This window comes from Rhopilema esculentum, chromosome 11 (assembly GCF_057945365.1).
Source record: "Rhopilema esculentum isolate cy_ngs chromosome 11, ASM5794536v1, whole genome shotgun sequence".
NCBI classification, from domain to species: Eukaryota; Metazoa; Cnidaria; class Scyphozoa; order Rhizostomeae; family Rhizostomatidae; genus Rhopilema; species Rhopilema esculentum.
The window spans coordinates 14,560,468-14,584,338 of record NC_142825.1 but is presented as its reverse complement, the minus strand read 5'-3'; the positions used below and the strand labels follow the sequence as shown (position 1 = coordinate 14,584,338).

The 23,871-nt window shown below is 38.0% G+C and overlaps 1 protein-coding gene and 1 pseudogene across 1 annotated transcript in view; one reads left to right on the top strand and one right to left on the bottom strand.

The window, feature by feature from the left end:
* Window positions 1–22,496, bottom strand: part of LOC135693452 (uncharacterized) — a 95,024-nt gene extending 72,528 nt beyond the window's left edge. The window contains exons 1-2 of the mRNA XM_089111438.1: window positions 21,440–22,496; window positions 5,050–5,148 (exon numbers count right to left, since the gene is read on the bottom strand). Of these exons, the coding sequence (XP_088967564.1) occupies window positions 5,050–5,148; window positions 21,440–21,530 (190 nt within the window). The 5' untranslated portion in view covers window positions 21,531–22,496. The remainder of the gene's footprint in view (window positions 1–5,049; window positions 5,149–21,439) is intronic.
* LOC148959063 (uncharacterized) lies at window positions 710–4,556 on the top strand (annotated as a pseudogene).
* Window positions 22,497–23,871: the final 1,375 nt, after the last annotated feature.

The window sequence follows — 23,871 nt, the reverse complement described above, 5'->3', positions numbered from 1 at the left end:
TCTCCTACTGCAGAAGCCATCTTTCAGATCAAAGGCAAAACAACATGGCGAGTGTTTACGACGGAGAATGGATTTGTGGTTAGAAGGAAATTTTGATGCACTAGTTAGAGAATGTAGAGCAATCCAGTCCAAACTCCCGAGCTATAGCAACAACTTCTCTTCGGGAGATCTCGCAAAGAAATTTGCAAATCTGGTACTTGAAGGGAAAATCAACGCAGCGATGAGATTATTAGATGCAAATAATGCCCGCGGTTTATTGAGTCTATCTGACAAGGTTATTGACGAATTGAAGATGAAACATCCCCCTTCAGCACCAGCGGATCCTTCGACTCTCATGGCTGGAGAGATTCCTTTCATTGACCCTGTAATGTTTGAGAACATTGATGAAACAATTATTGCTAAAGCTGCATTACATACAAAAGGTGCAGCTGGTCCCTCTGGAATGAATGCTGATGGATGGCGGAGAAAACAGCTTTAGCAAAATTCACACGCATACTGTGCACAAGAGATATAAACAAAGGCTCGATAGAAGCATTTTTTTCCTGCCGCTTGGTCTCTCTTGACAAGAATCCTGGAGTTCGACCAATCGGTAAGAAGGATCATTGGAAAATCAATTATCCGTGTCATTAAGCCTGATATACTCGAGAGTGGAGGATCTCTACAGTTATGCACTGGATTACCTTCAGGCTACGAGGCTGCTGTACATGCAATGACAGATATATTTGAAGAGGAAGAAACTGATGGCCTGCTTCTAGTGGATGCATCAAATGCCTTTAATAGCTTAAATAGAGAGGCACTATTGCATAACATCAAATATATATGTCCTCCAATGGCTCAATAAGTAAATAACTGCTATGGAAAACCATCTCGTCTCTTTATCACAGTAGGTAAAGAAATACCATCTGCCGAAGGAACGACCCAAGGCGATCCATTTGCTATGCCTGTTTATGCAATTGGAGTTATGCCACTTCTATCATTGATAAAATCAGCTGAAAGCAAGGTAAAGCATGCAGCTTATGCAGATGATCTTGGTGGTGCAGGGACGTTACTTCACTTAAAATCAGAGGCGGATCTAGGGGGGTGCTATGGGTGCTTGAGCACCGGTCAGAATTTTCGGAGATATAACATTCAATGCATTTTCTCTAATCTCTGAAAAACGTCTTGAATCCTTTTAGATGATGTAAATGTATTTTCCAGTAAACTGATGACATGCGTTAGTTAGCATAACCTGTATCTGCTTTAAACTATAAATAGCTAGAAATTTCATGTTGAGCTGCCCTGGAACCAATTCTTTTACTTGTCCATCAAACCACACTCTCGGCCAATGAGCTACTTCAATTCTACGGGTGCTTGAGCACCCCTATCAATCAACCTCTAAGGTCAAAGTTGCAACTGAGCCAATCACATCACGCTCTGATATGTTTTTCTGCAATGTCGAGCACCCCTATCAATCAAAACAAGGCTTCAACCAATCCGTTTGCCAAATTTCGGCTCATCTGAGCACCCCTATCAATCATTTAGTATACACTGGTGCATACCGTCACTGAAACGAAAAAACCTGTTCGTGTAGCAGCAATGGCGGACATAAAGTCGTTGCTGTTGCAGGTGTTCTCGATTATTGGTTGCCAGTCGACTAAGGAAATTGAAACGGAAAACGAGCTTTTGAGTATTCAGTCAATCGTGAGAGAAGTTTTTGATAAGAGCGTGGTGGATGGTGTCGTGACATGTGGGAATAAACAGATCGATGAGTTCGCTGAACTGCAAATGCCAAAGGTTCAAGTACTGTCCCGTGGAAGTTCTGACCTTCGGCCTTTCAGGTTGGTAGTTTCCTTTACCAGGCTTTAAATGCAAAACGTTTTAGCAGAATATTTCTTGGATTAATTCGACAAAAATATCGAATTTTACAGAGAAAAATGCGCACCCCCAAAAAAGTGGTGCCAACGATTTTTGGTTGTTGGGGTGGTATGGTAATTACTACCAGAATGAATTCGATACCCATTTCTTGCCAAATGCAGATGACCCCAAAAACGTACTACTTCAACACAAGGTACTTAGTAAAACAATCAATTTTTATAAACAAATTCTTACAAGTATTGATTTAAAGGCATTGAGTCATGGTAAATAGGCCTTCTCTATAGGGGGTCATTTGGATTCGGCGTGATCGCTGCTGTTTCATGTGATACTTGCATCCGTTGTTGACAACTTGCTATTGATAGAAACTGTTTTGTCAATCAGTACGAGGTGAGTTCATGTGACCAGTTCAAGGTCAACCAATAGCATGGCATTCATGAAAATCATGACTCAGCGGATTCTGGCACTTAGGGTATACCCAATCCATTTTATCGTGACTTAATGATATTTAACTCAATTTTCGTATAGTAATGGTCAGTTAACGTAGCAATGATTCATTTTGCTTTTTTTTGTTTGAAACATTTTAGCTTCCTTTTTACAAAAATGAACCAGTGTCTGAATATTGCAGAGCAATCAAATATTGTCTAACGACCTAAAATGTCATTCATTGATTAATGTGATGTGCAAACTGCGAAGGTAGCAGTGTTATTTTTAACTAGCATTGCTTCTAACAAAAGAGATAATTTTTTATATAGTTTTGCTTTAATACCTGAATTTAAAAAAGATTAATTTATCAAGATGGGTGTTGCCTTCATTTAACCGTAAGTAAAAGTGGGGTGTGGCATTATTATGGCTATGAAGGCAACGCCCTTAAGCACCCCTCAGATTTTCCGCTGGATCCGCCTCTGCTTAAAATCGTGGTGGGACAATGTTCTGCACTATGGTCCTTTGATTGGTTATCATCCCAATGCATCAAAATCATGGTTGTTAGTGAAAGAAGAGAACTATGAGCAAGCTTGCGAGATCTTTGGCAACACTCAGATCAATATCACAACATCAGGACAAAAATACTTGGGTTTATATATAGGGACGGCCAATGATAAATCAGATTATGCAAACAAAGTAGTGAATGGCTGGATTGAAGAGTTAAAAGTACTATATAGAATAGCACGCTCAGAGCCGCATGCAGCATACACTTGTTTTGTTAGTTGATTTCGTCACAGGATAACTTATTTAACTAGAGTCATCCCTGATTTTTGCAAAGCACTGAAACTGCTTGATGCTTTCATAAATGAACAGTTTTTGCCGGTTCTAACTGAAGGCTATCACTGCTCCGAAATTGAGCGAAAACTAATCAGTCTTCCGGTACGTTTTGGAGGACTTGGCATACCAATATTTTCTGAGATAGCTCATCAAGAATATGCTTTTTCAAAGAGAGTGACCAGTCAGTTATCAATGAATATCAAGCAACAAGCAACTGAATTAAGGCTTAACAACAATGAAATAAAGAAAACGAAGATTGAAATTGCCCATGAAAGAACAAAATCGCACGAGGAGAAACTTGCACTGCTAAGAGAATCTATGACACTCGATCAACGCAAAGCAAACGAGCTGTCTTGTATGAAAGGTGCGTCTTCATGGCTCACTTCTCTTCCTTTGAAAGCTGAAAATTTTGCTCTCATCAAGCGTGAATTCCACAACGCAATCCGATTAAGATATAGATGGCATCTAAAGTTCATGCCAACTATTTGTGTATGCGGAAAACACTTTTCCGTTGACCATGCGATGTCTTGTCAAAAAGGTGGATACATTCATCATCGACACAATTAAGTACGTGATCTACTTGGCAAGTTAGCAACAGAAATTTCTAACGATGTTAGAATTGAGCCACCTCTACAACATCTCAGTGGTGAAAATCTCCCAAGAAATTCCAACATATCAGAAGAGGCAAGGCTTAACATCAGCATACGTGGCTTCTGGCAGAAGGAACAAAGTGCATTTTTTGATGTAAGGGTATTCAACCCATTCGCACCGTCGTACAGAAACCAGAAACTAAACAACACTTTTGCAGGGAATGAAAGAGAGAAGAAACGCGATTACTGTCAAAGGGTTTTACAAGTTGAGCATGGTTCTTTTACGCCATTGATTTTCGCTCACAGTGGTGGTTCAAGTAGAGAAACTGAAAAGTTTATATCGGTTTTATCTACGAAGATATCAGAGAAACGTGATCTGTCAATTTCACTGGTGACTATTTGGATTCGTACCAAGCTGTCATTTGCACTACTTCGAAGTGCCATACTGTGCATACGTGGTTCCAGAAATAGGCAAACAAAAGTTCAAGTGGACACAGCCAACATAGAAATTGTAGAAACAATATCCCGGATTGATTAGTTAAAATTTTTGGGAAAAAATAATAAAATTCAAATTTTTCAAGTTTTGTTCTAAACATGTGTGAACCGGCGGCCTTTCGGTATATAAACAGCGCCAAATGTTGAATCATTGATGAGAAAAAAAATCAATCAATAAAAAACTTTATTAATGTGTCAAAAAACTATTTAGCTTGCAAGCTAATTGGGGACACATAAGCTCGATTGGGGACACATAATTGGGGACACATAATTCGGAATATCTAGCTTACAAGCTAATTTCTTTTTGTTTCTGGTCATTTCTTGAAGACAGAGGTATATGCAGACTGGGGTGGAACGTTCTCAGGGATATCGAAAATTTGAAGACTACCCTTTGTGGATTTATCATTTTTTTTAAACAGCGAGACCAAGCGAAATTTCATACACAGCTTGAGTTAACTGTGTATCAATTTTTATTGACGCCAAACCAAGTTTCATAGGCTGGAAAGTGAGGGGTCAAAGTAAAATTTCACAATCAAAACTTTTTTTCAAAAAATCTCTTTTGTTTGAAAAAAGTAGAAGGGGGCATTCTGCTGCGTAAATTATCATAAAAATTTGTAGGAAAACCGTTTTTGATTTCAAGAATCAATTAGATGAAGTCGTCGCTTCACAATGCTATGTTCTCTTTTACCACAAATTTCCAAGAATGAGGTATTATAATTAATTTTATTACGATGCCTTATATAAAGTTGCATACCATAATCAGGCAAAATACAATAGCATACATTCAAATTGTAAAACATTGTTTATAGCCGACCTATTCACCGATTAGTACAAAATGCTCTTAGCTTACCCGCACAAAATGAGCCATTCCCTGTAAATCCTACATTGCACACACAACTCCCATTGCTGCAAACTGCATTTACGTCGCATATTTCTGTGCAGTTTTGCCCTGAAATGGAAATTCAGAAATAAAAAACAGTTTATTCTGAAATGAAATCCGAGGATTGACCATAAAAAAGGCGACAAAAGTGAAAGCCGCAAAAATTTCGTAGCAGAATGATAACAAAACAATAACTATTCCAAGGTCAACTGCCTACATATCTAGCAGTATTTAAAAAGTCAAAGAAGGTAAAAAACTGAGCAAAGAAAACAAGATACCATAAATCCTCGGATAAGCCCCCCGGGGCTTATTGCAAAAATGAATTTTTGGTTGGGGGCTTATTCTAGGAAGGGGCTTATTCGAGGGGGGGGGGCTTATTTCAAAAATTAATATTTTTCTCATAGGTCGTCATAAAAACGACATAATTTTTCTAAAAAATATTATAAAGAACTAACAAATATTATAATTTTTTATCATCACAAAAGTCGCTTTTTGCTTTTTGGTCTCCAGTCAAAGGAAGTAATACTGTATAGCTATTGTCCTGTGGGGGCTTTCTTGAAATAAGACTTTATTCTGCAATTATGTTTCCTTCGAATAAACCCCCATGGGGGCTTATTCGAGAGGGGGGGCTTATTACGGTAAATAAAAGGTAAGCCATGAAGAGAAACTAAAAAAACGAGTAGAGAGGTTGCAGTCTAAGTCATAAAGAAATTTTCATTTGGGTGTTGTGAATAACAGGCATAAACATCACAGGCAGAAGTGCTTTCCATCACAGGCAGAAGTGCGTTTCACCTATCTAGTTTCATTCAAGTTGCTAGTTTTATTGAGAGTTTACATAAATACAATGCAACTTTTTTCTGAACATCAGTGTCAAACGAATTTTTTCCTTCTCATGCAAGTTTTCTTCACGTCTTAAGCTGGTTCAAAGTAAAAATAAGGTTGCCGTCTTTTCGTTTTGAGAGTAAAATTCCTCCATTTGAACCTTTGTCTTTCAAAGTCTTTGGCTGTCAAAAAGTGATTCGGCAAAAACGCTGAAGGTGGCTCAAATTTGGTCGCAAATGAACCATAAAGCAAAAAAACAAAATTGCAAATTAAAAAACAATTCAAATATATGTCAAAAATAGTCTCAAAATACCGATGACGACACAGGGTGCAATGTAGAAGATAACAGACAATAGAAAAACTTAAATGTATGCTACTGTAATGTGAAAGACCATTTTCATCAAACTACTTTTCCACACAATTAGCCTAAATTTAACTGACTGTGAATTTTTAGTTTGGCTGGCCAAATCGTGAACAAAAAACTTTAAAATTTTTGTCCCCAACCACTTCAATTATCTGGCCACCGTGATTAGTCATCAGACTTGTTTTTGTGCCCTTTTGAAACTTTCAATGCTTGCCAAAAGTCTTGGTAAACTATGCGAAATTTTCACGCAAGTTCAGTAGCATGTCCCTCTCCCCCTTGAAACGCTGTGATAAAAACAGTTTCAAAGCTTGAAATTCGTCCAATGTCACTTTATCAGCTAGGGTAAGTAATAGGCTTTTCAACCAGCATTGTTTTAGAGAAGGGGGATAACGATCGGACATTTATTTCATCAAAATCTTTCATTGACTACAGGGTGTTCCAAGGACATTCGGCGAGGATTTTTCTTTCCCTTTGTAAAGATTTTAATGCGCTTGTTTCGAACAGCGCCACAGACTTCAGTCATAAATCATTGTTCTCAAGAGAAAGAACACTACAATCCTAATCACGTTATTCAAACTTTTGATTTCTTAAACACCTTCGTAATTTGTTCTCTTTCTTCGAATGTCAGGATCGGCCAATCAGAAACGCGGTTTTCCAGTAAATGCTGCCCGATAGCAGAATCGCAGGTTTTAGTTGTAATTTTAAATTTGCAAGACCGAGGTGGCTGTTCTCTTTGGGGATGTGTTTTGTTTCTAATATTAGGCGGAACCTGTTGTTCTTTTCTATCCTCTAATCTTTGGGTAGTGCGCCCAGGGGCGCAGTGGGAGTTAACTTTTTGGGGGGGCCAAGCTAAAAATTTTCCGATAAACATATGATTTTTCCGACAAATTTTTTCTCAATACATTTCTTGAAGATTACCCTTGCTGCATATACTGCAACACTTGATACTACAATATCACGAATGGATCTGGAAATCGTTAACGAATGGATCGTTCGTTATACACCTTCAAGTTCAACAATAGCCTTTATTCTAACAAAACTTACCAAATATAAATCGCTATGAACAAAACTGCAACTAGTTATAAATTTACACCCTACAAGTCTTCTCGCTATACTAGACAATAAACTGTCAAGTTAGTGTTTATAGCTGTTTATAGCAAAAAGTTTTTGGCAAGTTTTAAGTCGCATCATAATTACTTTGCATTTATTTATGCTAAACCTTAAATAGATATAACGCGTCCAAAAGAATAGTTTTCTTTTAACTGAATTTATATAAACTGTTACTCAAGCAGCATCTTTCTCAAAAGAGGTGTGGCAGCATACAAATCGATGATGTCACCATAGTCTATCGACTGTAAAATATCACTTTCGACGTTGATTGTTATCAGAGAGGAAAGGCGGTCTTGTCCCATCGTTGACCGTAGCCGATTTTTTTACAATCCTCAGCTTTGAAAAAGCTCTTTCATAGTTTGTTGAACCTATTGGCAAAGTGACAAGAACCTTGCAAAGAAGGACCAGCTGTGGAAAGGCACTTTGCAGGTTATACTTATCATCAACTCAAGAACTGAATGGAACTGAAAAGTTTTCTCTTTCTCCTGCAGCCGGGGAAGGTTGCTCTTTTCTCTAACTTTCCAAAATTTACGGTAATTATTGGCGAAAGAGCTGTACTCATCTCTTAATTTTTCGTCATCCAGGCCGTAATTCTTCGCAACCTTTTTTAATTACACTGCACACAACTGCCTTTCAACTGTTTTTTGAAAACATTCAGGGTTGAGCAAGGCAAAATGTGTCAAAATTGCCTTATGAGACGTGAATCTTGTATTCATTGAGCTGATAGCTGTATCTACTATCACGATGATATACGGATTCCCTATTTCCCTCTAATTCATCTATGCAATTTTCCCCTGGCATCTTTTTCTTTCTGCGTATTCGTCGCTCGACAAAATTTTCCTCTTCTAAGTCATGGCGAAAATAATAACTTTTTGCGTCTTCTACAACATTTGCGAATTCATTTCGAAATGAACTGAGTTGAATTTTAACTGTCGGAAATGGGAGTTTATAAAATAACTGAGACCAGAGCGTTAATTTCCTTTACAAATTTCAGCAATGCGATGATTCCGAGAAATACTCTAATGAAAATAAGTAAGAAGGGTTGATCATGCACTATTTTACGACAGGTTTAAAAAAATATGCGACCTTTTAGACAGGATCGATGAAAACCTTACATTTTGTCTAATATTTCAAATTTTCCGACAAACGTTGGATTTTCCGACAATCCGACAAAATTTTTGCCAGGGGGGGGTGGCCGCCCCCCTGCCCCCCCCCCAGCCACTGCGCCCCTGAGTGCGCCCTACGTAGCCAGAATCACACTGGCTCGTAAATTCATAAACAACGGAACTTTTTTGTGTGGCATGAACGCAGTCCTTTTGAATGGACGGAAGGGACTCTGCTATCGGGCAGCATTTACTGGAAAACCCAGATTGTGCAAAAAACTATAATGGCGACATGTTTCGGATTATTGGTAAAGCCCGATCGTCGTTCCACCTAGCAGTTTTGGAATCTATCTACATAAGCACAAAAAAACAGCTACTGTGTAGACCAAAAGGAGTTCGTTTTCACCTTTGGACTCCATTGGTAACATTCTCAATAGGCAAGCGGCAATGATTGGTCAACCTTTACAGTCATGTGCTCGTGTTTCTGGTTGGCCTATTTCGATCCACAACTGGGTTTATATATTTCCTAGCGTAGAGTTGTGGGTCTATGTTCTGACGTTTTAAATTCTGAAGAGTGTAAGACGCAAAGCTTTATTTTACTAAATGGTTGCTTTTTTCAAAGCCATTTTCAAGTTTTTTACCACCAAAGATTGTTTGCATGTCTCCTCCCATCCCCAACTTTTCTTAAGAAACAATAATCATTGTTCTTTTGAGAAACGTTGAGTTGCCGATCCTGCGCAGTATAGTATTTTGTTAAACCTGGTCTGGGAGATGTCGGAGCTGCTTAGCCCATCCGTCGGAAGATATATGAGGAAAATCTATAGTTTTGTCGGAGCAAGATTTCGCTACCGTTTGTTAAGTTTTTTTAAAAAAGAAGAAGTAACGGTTACGATTACAGAAATGCCACTGAGTATAAATGTAATAACAGGTAACTCCCAAGTAATTTGCACACCATATCGGGAAATTAAGCCCTCTCTTTCGGCATACCTAACGCCAATCGGACTATCAATATAAGTAAAATTCTTAAAGACCACTGGGACATAATTTTAAAAGATAAAGAACAAAAACAGGTATAGAAACATCTCCCTAAACTAGCATTAAAAAGACATAAAAATATTGGAGATCTAATAACCCACATTTTTGGAAACATTGTGACACCCAGGGACGTCTCGACCTGGGGGTGGGGGGGGGGTGTCACACCCTCCAACTCTGTTGTTCAGCAATTTTTCAGATAAAACTTACTCATATCCAGGTAAAATTCAAATCAGGAAGAATAAGGAGAATGCCATTCTTTTGAAGAACAAGATATGACCTCCTCGCTTGTGTCATTCCAGTAAGTACTGTACTCTTTTGAATTTACCAACGTTCCTAATTCTATCCTTTTACAGATTCTTTTGTACGGCGACAAAAAATTGCCATTTGAAGTAAATAAATTCATTTTGGAATCTACTATTCTGTATATTTCAAGAACGGAACGCTTTGAATGATCATAAAATCAGTTTCATCAAATATCCTTTGATCTTGTGTCTCACCCACTTTGCTATTTTGCTATTTTCAGTTTTTCAAAACGTATTATCTTGTACCTGTAATCTTCTATATATATATACTTCTTTTCTTTTTTTGTAACATTGATTAAAGTGTAAGTGTAGCGTTCGTGTTTGTTTCTCTAGTTGCATGTAATGGCCATAGGGTTGGCATTGTCCATTGCTCTCCATGGTATCGTACCTGTAGTATCGTAGAGTAATTAGCAAGTAAAGTAGAATGTAATTTGTATTGTAACATTTTATCTGGATATATAAAAAAAAAAAAAAATAAATAAGGAGCAAATGGACCAAATTTAAAAAACATGGCAATCGTTTCTTTTTTGCGTAGCATCAAATAGATCGAAGCTTTGAGGAGGATTCACATTCAGAAAGACAATAAGATTACCATCGACCGGGGCTTTCTTGCTGTGAACAGAAACAACCAAACCGCTTATTACTGTCATTAACGGACGTAACACAATAAAACCTTTTAAAGAAAATTTCAAAGGACGCTCTAGCAACGCACCATGCGGGACTATCTTCGGACAGAAAGATGAGCGGTAAGTTCTGGATTGATTTGAGAGCCATTAAATTTGAATATTATTTACAAAGAGCACTAAAAGAAATGCGTTCTTGAGAGAACATACAAAGGATGTGGAAAACTGCTTGAAGTTGAAAAACCTGTCAAAAACAAGATGGTCAGCAAGAGCAGAATCGGTAGAAGCAGTATGGAGGAGCCTAGAGGTATTTATTTGTGCTCATGATGACGTAAAAAAGTCCGATGATAAAGAGGCAAAGTTGAGAGCATCAGCACTTCTAAACAATCGCCGTGGTGCGGAGCGCCGTAATATAGGGCAGCGGTAATATGGAGAAGTGACTGTTGCCGTAAAATGGGGAAGTCCTCAGAAAAGGCTTTAAACGCGTGTTTTAGTCATTTTCCACTACATTTAACGATAGATCTTCGAGATAAAGTCTATCAAATGAAATATCTCACAGATTTTTATCGATTTACCCATTAAAACTTTCAACAAATCTTGTTGGTTTTGAGATTCTAGCGACTTGTTAACTGCGAAACATACAACTCACTTAACTCTACGTGAGGCGTGATAAAAAGTTCTACCTCAGCGATCATTAGAACTTTCTAGAAGCTTCTTATTAGCTAACAATAGAGCAGCAAGCAATCTACTCTAACTACGCGTCCTACACTAGCTACTAATTACGAAGGTCATTAGCTTACTTACAAAATCAGCAATTACGTAACTGTTGAGTGCACGTTCCCAACAAATCTATCTTTGACACTCTAGTTCATTTAGGCCCGTTTTTCTATTGTTTCCTCCACAAATACGAGGTTCATCCGCGCGTCTAACTTACACATTCGCGCGAATATATGACTTCAGTGCAGTAAGATGGAGAAGTTCTTTAAATTACGGCGCTCCGCACCACCCGACCTCCTTCTAAATGACATTGTAAACATTGATTTTGTCTGTGGCCTAATGTTTCTCAAAATCATAATGCCGCGCCGCAAACAAAGACCTTAAGGTGATTATTTGCAAAGAAAAAGCGTCAATGTTGCCAGTGACTTGGTCGTACTGAACTCAACTCAAGACTGCCTGAATGGGATGCGATCGGAGGATAAAAATGTTAATAACCAAATTGAAGCCGCCATCAGCGTTGCAAAATATCTCGGCACCGACCCTATTGCAGATTTTGCAAGACTTCACAAAAACGTTCCCAACAAATCTATCTTTGACACTCTAGTTCATTTAGGCCCGTTTTTCTATTGTTTCCTCCACAAATACGAGGTTCATCCGCGCGTCTAACTTACACATTCGCGCGAATATATGACTTCAGTGCAGTAAGATGGAGAAGTTCTTTAAATTACGGCGCTCCGCACCACCCGACCTCCTTCTAAATGACATTGTAAACATTGATTTTGTCTGTGGCCTAATGTTTCTCAAAATCATAATGCCGCGCCGCAAACAAAGACCTTAAGGTGATTATTTGCAAAGAAAAAGCGTCAATGTTGCCAGTGACTTGGTCGTACTGAACTCAACTCAAGACTGCCTGAATGGGATGCGATCGGAGGATAAAAATGTTAATAACCAAATTGAAGCCGCCATCAGCGTTGCAAAATATCTCGGCACCGACCCTTTTGCAGATTTTGCAAGACTTCACAAAAACATACGTCGTCCAGAAGCAGAGAATGTCGAGCTACAACAAATTAGCATCTTCTACAGAACAGAGTTCTTTAAGTTTATTGACAGCCCTTCTGCTACTCTTGCTGAAAAGGAAAAGTGTCTCAGAGGTACGTTTGAACCCGTCCTAAAAGTATTGAACCCAGAAATGCCGGGCAATGTCGAGGAACTGCGCAGTCTTCTTTCAATGTTTCCCACAGTGTTCTCTCGTGAAAGCAGCACCACTCTACACAGCGAGCTGGCAGTTTTCTTCGAACACGCAAAGGGAAAGCACGAAGAAGAACAACAGAGGGATCTAGAGAACGGGAAAGAAGTGGCACAGTTGAGCTGCAACGTAGCGGCCAAGATTGCTTTCCATTCCGAGCAAAGGTACGGAATACTTAAACTGGCAGCAAGTCTCTACCGGCTTTTCATCACTGCTGCTCCATCTGTTGCTACAAATGAACGTTCTTTCAGCTTAATGAAAAGGGTGAAAAGCTATTCCAAAAACAAGACAGGCGAAGAAAAGTTGAATGGTACTTGTCGCAGAGAGAGATTTAACGGACAATAATAATTCCGCTCTAAAGAGCTGCTCTTTCTTGTTTGTTGAATATAGCCCTGTCACAATCCCAATGTTTGTGCGTCCTTTTCAACTGGGATTCCATGTTTTCACTCCGATTGCCTAGTCCCCCTGTCGGAAGGTCAAGTCCCTCTGTCGGAGATTTTCTAGCACCACCACTGCCTTTTAGAAGGTATAATTCCAAAATTTTTATCCCGCATCGGGTCAGTCGATTCATGGCCTCCTCGATCTACTGTCCTGGTTACGACTGATAAAGGCATTTAACAAAGTTCTTTAATGGCTTTTATTTATTTCCTATTGCCAATCTATGCATTGCGATGGACTTTTTTAAATGCTGCTTTAAGTGGGGACTTCCTTGTAGAGTTGCGCGTATTTCCGGAAGTTAAATGTTACGCAAACTTCTAGGTTGCGTTATCTTTTGAATTTCACCTAGGTGTAAAAACGTAAATGTTGGTACATTATCATCTGCATGAACCATTTTCATCCCATCTAAAGAAGTTTAATTTTCGAGCCTATATTGAAGTCGAGGGTAATACGTTCCGTAGGAAAGACGGAGAAATGACGACCAATTGAAGTTTTCACATGTATTTTCGACACAGCAAATCTTACTCACTCCTGAGATCTTACTAACTCTCCCCCAAACTACCTTTTACGGGCTATATATATATGTGTGCGCTGACAATAGATTTTGCTATATCATGATTACACTGCAAAACTAATACCAAATATAAACGATGATGTAATAATAAAACGCAATGGACTATTCTTGAACGTACCTAATGGGGATAAATCCTTGCGTGATGCGTAAACAATAGGTTGGCATGCGAAAAGAACATAAGGGATTCCCTCTGACTATATAACATGCTATATATGTAATATGCGAAGTAACTGCGTGCAAATTCTAGTAATTTCTACGAACGAAGTAGGCCTAAACGTTGCACGGCGCATTAAAAAGCAAGCAAAAGTTAGCTATTACACAATGGTTTGCAGCTTGTTTTTGTTACCTTTACTCAGTGGCGTGGCTATAGGAAGTACAGGGGACGCTTACCTTGGCTATAGGGGCCCGTATATAATTCCTCAATTAAAAAAATACAACTGATAACCCCGCCTCTCCGTTATCATAGACTGTCAATAATAGAAACAATAAAGAATAAAGTCTATGACTGAAGTAGTATGACTTAAGGTAGAAGCAGTTTGAGTCATTGACTGCTTGCGTGTTAAAGATACTGTATTTTTGTTAAGAGTTTCCCATCTTTGTGGGCTTGGGCAGAGGAAGTTGAAAGGCTTCTGAATGTGTACCAAATATGTTATTACAATAGGGCAACATACAGAACATGTACAATCATTGCCAAAAGGACTTGGAGCACCCAGATATTTGCGTTGTTTTTTACATTTTTCAATTCTTTCCCCGAATACACCTATTTCCACACCCCCTTCCCCCATAAACAATGTTGATAATTTAGAAAAATCGGCGGAATTTCAACAAAGTCAACTGATTTGTCTATTCACAGAGCAATTCAAGAAACTCTGTCGAACAGTAATTACTGGCGCGCCAGCTCTTGTAGCTTCCGTCAAGTGAGGCAATAGCGAAACAGAGGCACATTGGGTAAGTCGACTGTCGCACCAGCATTGGAAAACAAGCGAAGCTCTATTGTAAGATTGAGCCAATGTTGCCTTGCTTCTAGAAACAAACTTTCAATGTTTCGTTGAAAAAAATGCTGTCCTAAAATGGTAAACAGCAATGGTCAGATATCTGACTCATGCGCGCGATCGCATTATTCGCTCTATGCGTATACTGATGTGTGCCCTTGATATCGCACGCATTAAATGACGAAGGCTGGAGTGGTCACTAACACCGTAGCATCTGGGGGTCAGGGGAGGTGTGGGATCTGACTAATCTAAACTATGCCTCAATGTCAATGTTTCAAACATATTTGAAGCCGCCCTTGACAACGCTGTCAAATATGCAAAGTCTTCAAAGACGAATGAGTTTATTGCGATGATTGAGGAAGGATAAGCATAATCAGCAAAAAATTCTAGTCAAAATATGTAAGGAATGATAATCTTTTACTGAGTCAAAGATAATACCAAAACATTCTCAAATGATTCCCATGCCAGCATTCACTAGCAAAATCACTACAAAACATTCGCTAATAAGGTTGCCATGTGTGGGTGAAATTGTAAATAGACATTACTAAGTCCCTTTTTCCTATTGAGATCATCACCAGGTCAGTTTGGGTGATTTTTTTCTGATACCTGATGCGAAGACTCCCCATTTATGTCTTTGATATCTTAGTTCTTTCATATAACACCATATTTGTGTTGTATTGCATTCAACTTTAAATTTCGTGGCAAATTACAGAACTACACAAATTACCAGAAATTGAAAATTTGTTCAAATGCAACGAATAAGAAACAACAGCCACAATAATACAAATAACTAACTATCTATGAAAGCAACAAAAGTTTAGAAAAATCAATCATCTTGTACAAAGCATTGAATCGAGGCAAAAAAGCATGGTCTCGTTGGTGACGCCCCTTACAGTAGCTTGCGCTCCATTGAGTGACGTCATCGTGTCACTTGGCTAACATAGCAGCAACAGCATCGGTGAAAATATATCGACACCGTGATGTTGATAAACAATGAGCATAATGCAAACCATTTTCCAAATTTACGGTTTCAAAAAAATGATGGGTTTTCGCGAAAATTTTGTACGATTTCAGTGGGTTCCGCGGGTTTTGGACACATCTTAATACCACCACAGTTCTCGGCACTATAGAATCAGAATTTGGGTTCCTGGCAATCAGGAAATATCATGAAACTCGTAGTTAAACATAATTTGCAGGTTGGCATTAAAAATAGACACAAAGAATAAAATTTCATTCAGCATTAAACCTGGTTCCCATAAAATCGTAAGAGTCGGGAACGTGTCGCCGATCCCGGGCTTTTAATTAATGTATATTTAAGCATGATTTGCCGCCATCAGTATTTTCATTATGACATTAATTAAATAATATACATTAATTAAAAGCTTGCAACGAGACGAGTCAAATTATGTAACTTGCGTCAAAAAATAACACTCCAGTAAAGAGCTGGCAATGATTTTGTCTGATTTTTACCATTAAGTGACGTCATCAGTCACATGACACCCAGGCATTTTCAAAAAAGTCACCTGGCAGATTACGAAAGCCTGGACTCCCTACTACAAGAATCCGTTAAGAAAATAAACATTAGCTTGAATGTCTTAGTTAGGCTATGTGTCCTGTCTATATGTCAAAGTCCGAAATTTGTATTTCTGGTACCCTGGGTCCGGTTAGTCTAAATACTCCATTGTTACAGAATCATTGAGAATGCAAAAAGGGGAATAATAATTACAAGAAACAAAGGAAAATCAAATAATTGTTTACTTCACCGCGTTTCTTATATTAAGGCATAAAATAAGCGTGACATTCTCGCCCCATTCTCGCTCTGACAATGGGCTGAATATCAGTATCTTATTAGTCACCGTCGGCTTTTGAAGTTGATCAGCATCTTTGAAGAAGAACTTTCCTTTATCAAATACCAACAGCAAAACAGATATTTCCCAAATTCTTTTATGAGTTTCTAATGAAAATTGACAATTCCTTATTGAAAATGTTACGAATGGAGTCGTAAAGCAATAATGAATTTTTCTGTCTACACTATATCGATATTTTGTACTTATGTAGATAGATTCCAAAACTGCTAGATGGAACGACGATCGGGCTTTACCAATAATCTGAAAGATGTCGCCATTATAGTTTTTTGCACAATCTGGGTTTGTCAGTAAACGCTACCCGATATCAGAATCGCATGTTTAAGCTGTAGTTTTAGATCTGCAAGAGCGAAGTGGCTGTTCTGCTTCGGGAGAGTTTTGTTTCTAATGCTAGAAGGAACATGCTGTTTTTTATCTCCCCATATTTCGGTTGTGCGTTCTACGTAGCCAGAATCTTACAGGCATGTAAACTCATATGTAACGGATCTTATTTGGATAGTAGAACGCAATCCTTTTGAATAGATGAAAGAACCTTTTTGGTATTCAGTGTCGTTTCTACGGGGGGCCAGGGGGCACCCCCGACCCCCGAAATTTTCTTTGTCTCTTGTTTGCCCCCCCCCCAGTTTTTTCAAAAGTTTCTATTCAAGTCAAATATTATCACGAAGGTACACCTTCTTGGATTTGGCTTCACAGGGTAAGCCCACATCAAGATTCTCTACATCCCATTAAAAACCCTTTTCGCTCTGGAACCCAGCGCAGGGAAATACCAATACCATCCCAGTACACCTTGACAATCTACTACTGCTTATCAAAATTTTATGATTTGCAATTCTGTGTCACGAATGATTTGCTTGATCTCACAGAGGCTGGGTATAGGACATAACTACTGTGGAAAAATTTTACCAATCAACTTTACAAAGCTATTATCCTGTTATTTCAGAAATATAGTTCTTCTGTTGAAATTCTAATGTTCATGAATTTTTTGTTAAACAAATAAACTCAGTGGAGTAACAGACCAAAGTTACCTTTAATTAAATAACAAACGGTCCCGAACGTTTAGGGGCCCCAGCAACAAGTTTTCTTTGTTATTTTTCCTAGGGGACGCAGCTGCTCCTTACACCACTAATAAAACTATTTGGCATAATGTAGACAGCTTTGATAGAGCTGTACCAAGGACATACTTATCTACAATCCTGGACAAAAATAGTAGAGACTTTTCAAAAAAACTTTATGTTTTCTCTTTGAAAAATAGCTTTTTCCCTCCCCCCAATTCATTGCTGACTACATGATTTTGAAGCAAATATGATACAGCTACAAATCCAACATTGATATGAGGGGAAAGGGGGATTTGAATATATAGGGGCAACATAAAAAAAATTGCAGAAATTGCATGCTGTCTCATTAATTTTGTCCGGGATTGTAGGGGACGCTAAAAATCAGTGCCTTGTAGCTAATTTTGAGCCACCACGCAAATGCTTTACATTCTACTAGTTCGCAAAGTAATAGCTATCGTTGGCCCATATAACTGAAAGCTGACCCACGGCTAGGCTTGGCTCTGCTCGCTTTCTCATGGCAGCGCTCACTTTGTTGAGTCCTTTTACAACTGGTAAACATGTGCATTTCCTTTACCTGACGCTTTTACTCTTCATCGGAGCGAACTTCATGCAGACGATCATAATGCTTATTAATGCTGACGAGAGCTTTCTCTGCTGTCAGAGTTGAGCTCTGGAATAACTTGGAGATTTTTCAAACAGCTGTGCCAATTACAAGGAAGAACATTTCTGAACTGTGTTTTTGCTAGCAACCCTAGTGCTTTTGATTCGGCAACAGTTTTCATCTTTTAAGTGGACGCTAGACTTCCTGAAGCTCAATGCGAATTAAAAAGTAACAATTGCTATTGGTTCTCTGGTAATCCGCCAAGATCCAGCAATGAAAAGAATAAAGTATGACTCAATTCTAGACTAAATTGTCAAATAAACATCCTTGATATAAAAATCTGTTTTTGCGCTTCAAATATGTCATAGTTTGGTTGCGTAGATACCAGCCATAAGACACTTCAAAGGATTTAAGAAGAACATAACAAGCCCCCGAAATTTCACATGTATCTGTTCAAATATGTCACAGCTTATTCTAGATTAATTTCCTCTATTTGCATAGTTGCTGATGAATCCATAATAAATGATTATTTTTGTTCATAACAGCAATATTGTGTTATTCTGTTTGCATAAATACAGTGAAACTTTCACAAGGTCATAGTGCTGCCCCCGCTGCCCCACTGCCCCCGCTGCCCCACTGCCCCCACTGCCCCCGTGCTTCCGGCGCCCCTGAATGTGACACTTATTGTATTGAGGACGAGGTACATTTCCTAATCGAGTTAAGAAATTTTACGGCAACAAAACTAGAGTCGTGATATCATGCAACTAATTAACGATCAATCTAGATGCAGAAATATAACTTTTCGACTGATAAATGCAAATGAAGACCCAAACAACTTTTTCTCTATTGCAAACGATCTAAAAAGGCATAAAATTATATACAGAACACTCTCTATCTTGTGTCCCTTTCGATCTTGCCATTGAAAGTATTTCTGTCGTGATGTTTATTTCTGATTTGTTTGTTTTCAGTTTATTTGATCAACAGCATTTTTGATGCAGCAGCAATTAAAAATCATTGGAGTACGGTTAAGCAGCTAGGTTTTTTGGTATATAAATGTTGCGGCTAGGCAAGTCACTATTACTCTTGGTGCCAGAGCCTTGGTAGAGTTGGTCGGTGAAAGCTGTTCGACCATCTCTTTCACTGAGGCTCTGGTACCCAGGGTACAATGCCTGCCAAAAGTACTTGGAACGCCCAGCAATTTAGGCTGCATTTGATATCTTTCAACCCTTTCATGAAAAAAAATTACTTCTTCTTCCTTCCCCCTAAAACAATGTTGATGATTAAGAGAAATATCATAAAAGAAGCACAAAAGAAAGTGCTTCCTAAAATCCTAACCCGTTTGATAGTAAACCAACATTGTTCCGTGGGGGAGAGGGGGATGATTGGTTTTGACCTTGGAAATTGACGTCAGTGTTCCAAGACTTTTGGGAGGCATTGTAGGTCGCTAGAGGATTATATGAGATTCAGAGGCGTAAAGGAGGCCTCTATTTATGGGATGCAATAAAATGTCCCATCCGACGCTCTATAACACAATAGCAAGATATAATCATGACAATTCTTTCTTGTTTTCTACAGAAAGCTTAGTTATATTTTGGAAGCTTCAGTTTAAGAGGTTTTATCAAATGAGGTGAGCCTCAGCGAAATTTTAAAACGTTGATTCAATAATGATTTAAGTCCCTTTTTGGTTGGGGGGGGGGGGGACCTTTTTACGGAACTATAGTGTACTAAAACGGATTATGACACTGATGAAATTCCATGTCTAACTTGATGATTGTATTTTTATTGCTGTCAGGTCATGGCTTCCACTGCGCATTATGTTGTCACAGATGTTATTCTTGTCATGGGGATTTTCATATTTTCTCTTTGCTGTGTTGTGCAGAATGCGTGTACGCATAGGTTCCAAAAGGCTTTTGTGAATTTGTGCTTTTGTTATCGCTTGAAAGGGTTTCAAATTTGCTAGATTTTATAGGCTTGGCTGCACCTTGTTCACGCTTTAACTCTGATTTGATATTTAAATTTTCCTCTGTTAAAGTCCTTCTACTTTTGAATAATTTATTGGATAAAAACCATCGATGCAGCAAATCCATTCGTGAGGACGGCGATGCATGTTGGGAAACGTAGGAGTCGATAGGCTTGTGTGTGTGTCGAACTTACTTCAATAATCCCCCTCCCACTCCAAATAGAATCGTAAGGAAATATCTCAAGTAAAATACGCTCATTCGAAAATACGTTTTTGGTTATTCAGAGACCATTACGTCTTACAATCAATAATAATCAAGCAAAATTTGTTGGTTTTTTATGAATTTCACCCAAAGGTAAGCAAAACTAAGCAGTAATGATTTCAAGTTGGCACTAAATCCAAAAGCAAAACCCTCTTTTGGTAAAACTATAGAAATATGTAAAACTGTACCTTTTGTCGAATTTCTCTACAGTTTTTCGGAAGAAGTCTTGTCAATCGCAAAAAAAATCATAAAAACATGTAGGAGATGCTTGATTAACGAATCATAGCCTTAAATGAAGGAGATTATACAGATCAGAAGTGATAGGAGTAGGCGGTGAAATAAGCTATGAAATTGATTGTTATAATTGTCAATTTTGTATAAAACATATCAACGATTACCCAACTAAATATCAAATGATGTCCTCGATTTGATATGCATATTTTTTTGATTACGTGACACAGTTTTACTGTTAACGTGAGATCATTTTGTAAACAATGGACTCAAACAACGAAAGCGCGGCAAAAGGATATTTCTAAAATGTTTCAAAAATGCAGCCTTTTAGGGGGTAAAGTAAGTTTCACTAGGATTTATAAAGTTAGAGAAGATGAGAGATGAGTTAAAGGCTCGGTTTTTCAAAAATATGATCTATTGGGATTCCTGGAAGTTTTTTTGTTGAAGAAACGATTTCAATTCAGTACCGAAGTTCAACTTGAAATTTTTTCTTGATTAGGGGGCTTAAAGCTTCAATGCATCCCGCTATACTTCAGGGCCCTACATGCGCTGCTAAAAAAGGGAACTTTTGATACTACCCACAATTTGATCAATAGATCCTGGGTCCTAAAATGGTCCCAAAATAAAGGACTGCCTTGAGCTTGGTTTGTTATAAAAAGAAAATGCGTTACAATGTAATATCGCAACGTTGTCATTTTTGCGGTATCAAAGTTGACATCGTTAAGCAATGCAATTTTTCTATCGTTGTACTGTAACTATTTTTTACTGAAATATTTCCTAGATTATAAATCCCTATTAAGAATAGAGCTACGGAATAGAACTATTTTGATAAAATATTATGCTCGAACTTTGAACCGCATGGATCAAATGATAGAACCCGTCTAGGTGTGTCAAAGACCACTAAATGAGAGTTGCTCCGTTTCATCATCACCATTGAATGATTTTTCGCAAACGATTATAATTTCCCCCTTGAAAGCTTCAAGACAAAGTTTCTGTTTTCTACAACTTATTTTTGAAGACTAAAATAAATCGATATTTTCAGACACTAAAGATCACTTACCCGACGCAAAGACTGCACCCACTGACAGCAGAAACAACACCCTTAAAAGCACTGTAATAAAACTGGCTCTCCAGCAAAATGAACTTATCATAATGTTGGTTTCCAAACGAAAATCAACCCGGTACCATTTTCATCAACTTGTCAACATAATCCATATCACCGTATACTCCAGTGTCAAAAATGCCAATGCTGCAGAAATCTGTGGTTGTAAACAAAAGGGCTCCAAAAAACGTACCACGGGCATTTCGTCAGTCAAGCGGACAAAGTTAACAAAAGAATCTGAAACAGGAGAGTTTTTCTGTTGGAGAACACACTGATTGCCGATTGCCAAATACATTTTTATAGGTTTATTGTATAGACAGACCATTGGGAATCTAAATAGCCATGGATATGTGTCGGGAGATGCACAACTTTTCTAAAGAATGAAGTCTATAAGAATATTGAGATTCAAAATCGATGAAATTCAAAAACAATTTAAGAACCGTGCTAGACTCAATATATGCCTTGAAATACTCTAACCTATCCTGTGAAAAATTAGCTCAGTGACTAGTGCTACTCAGTGACTAGATTTTTTATTTTAAAACCACATTAATTGTTCTATTCTGTTCTCGTTTAAGTATATAATGAAGCCTCACATCGAAAAAGATTTGAATTTTTTCTTTGATCTTAAAGCGAAATTACAACTTGTGTCGGGCAAATAATCTCAATTTACTAATAATCTTAATTTAATAATGACTCGGGGGGTAAACTAAGCCTAATTTTTTACGGGGGCGTGTCATTTTGGTTAAAAATTTGGACCCATAATTCCGCAAATGTCTGAAAAAATGTGACCCATAATTCCGCAAAGCAAATAAAATTATTAAAGCACATAAAAATCACGCAACAAATTTGCATCTCCTTTGCCCCAAAATCTCAATATTATACATATTTCATAGCTTTATTTCTAACTGGACATTCATTTTTTAATGCCGAATATCCCTCTTAATAATTTTGCAATATTTTCCCAAAATGATACCCATAATTCTGCACATATTTCAAAAATTGATACCGATAATTTCTTACATTTTAGAAAAAATTACCCCTAAATACTGGCACGCCCCCGTACCTTCAAACATGTTAAGGTACCCCCCCCCCCCCCCCCCACGAGAATAATGATCTTAGACTGATATTTATAATCTAAACGTGAATACAAAGTCTATAAACATTATTAAAAGACCTTTTTGTGAATATAACAAGCATCAAAAAATAAACAGTGAAAGTGAGGTCGAACAGAAACAAAACGAATGCTAAAAGTGTGATGAATCTCCGTTAGGTTAGCTATCTATTCTCCTGTTATTCTATTCAGGCTATCTGTCTACTTATTCTATATCTATTGCTTCTTTTGGATATCTTGCAATAAATTATATTTTCGTCTACATTTGCATTTATCAGTTGAAAAGTTTCATTTTTGTCCTCTGGATTGTTGAGAAGTTGCATTATATCACGACTCACGTGTTGTTGCCTTACAATTTGGTGCCTCGTCTTTAATACAATAAGCGTTACATTTATGAAATTTTATACATGAAGCGTTTCATTACTTTCTTCCGAAGCTATGCTTTTATGCTGAACTACTTTTATCATTGCATCTAAATTTAGCAATCCACTGTCTTAGTAGGGAGTTCATTAGACGAAGATCGCTTTTTCGAATTGATTTTCGAATAATTTATAGTACCTAAGCTTTCTATAATTAATGCTAGTTGTCCTACCGCTGCTTATACACTCTTGAAATGAAGTTGCAAATCGAGCTTGTCCTTTTATTTCATATGACATTTTACCTGGAATGGGTTTTGCTTGGAAGGATTATTAAATAGGAACCCACGGAAGGATTATTAAATAGGAATCCCTTGTTCTAACGGTGTCTCTAGACCAATGAGGTGCTCTAGACCTACAAGGACTAGGCATATATATAACATTTTCATACCTTAAGTGTTAAGGCTCTCGATTAAATGATTTCACAGTGGAACTAAAATTCGCAAAAAGCTTGACTTTATTGCATGCGACAGCATGCCTCCGAATCTTGACAAAGTTTGAGATTTTAGTGCAACGTCAGCAAAATTTCCATTGTCTTTTGGGAACAGGATCCCTATGGCATTTTGATTTATAATTTTTTCCTGTGTCATACACTTCGTTGCGAAATGTGAGTGAATCTGAGTGACTCATATACCTGAGCGACTCCTGAGGTATGACATTTTAAAGCAATTAATCGTACATCACTGATTAGGGAGGCAGTGAAGCCTATCGATTTACGTATTGCACGGCAAGAAGTGACTCAGTGAATGGCGTTCTATTGCATCTCGCTGGTTATTTCGTGCGTTTTTTGTGTGTAAGAATTGACAGACTGACAAGAAAAGGCAGTCTTTTAATAGGGTTGGAAGTGAACGGAGACCGTCAGT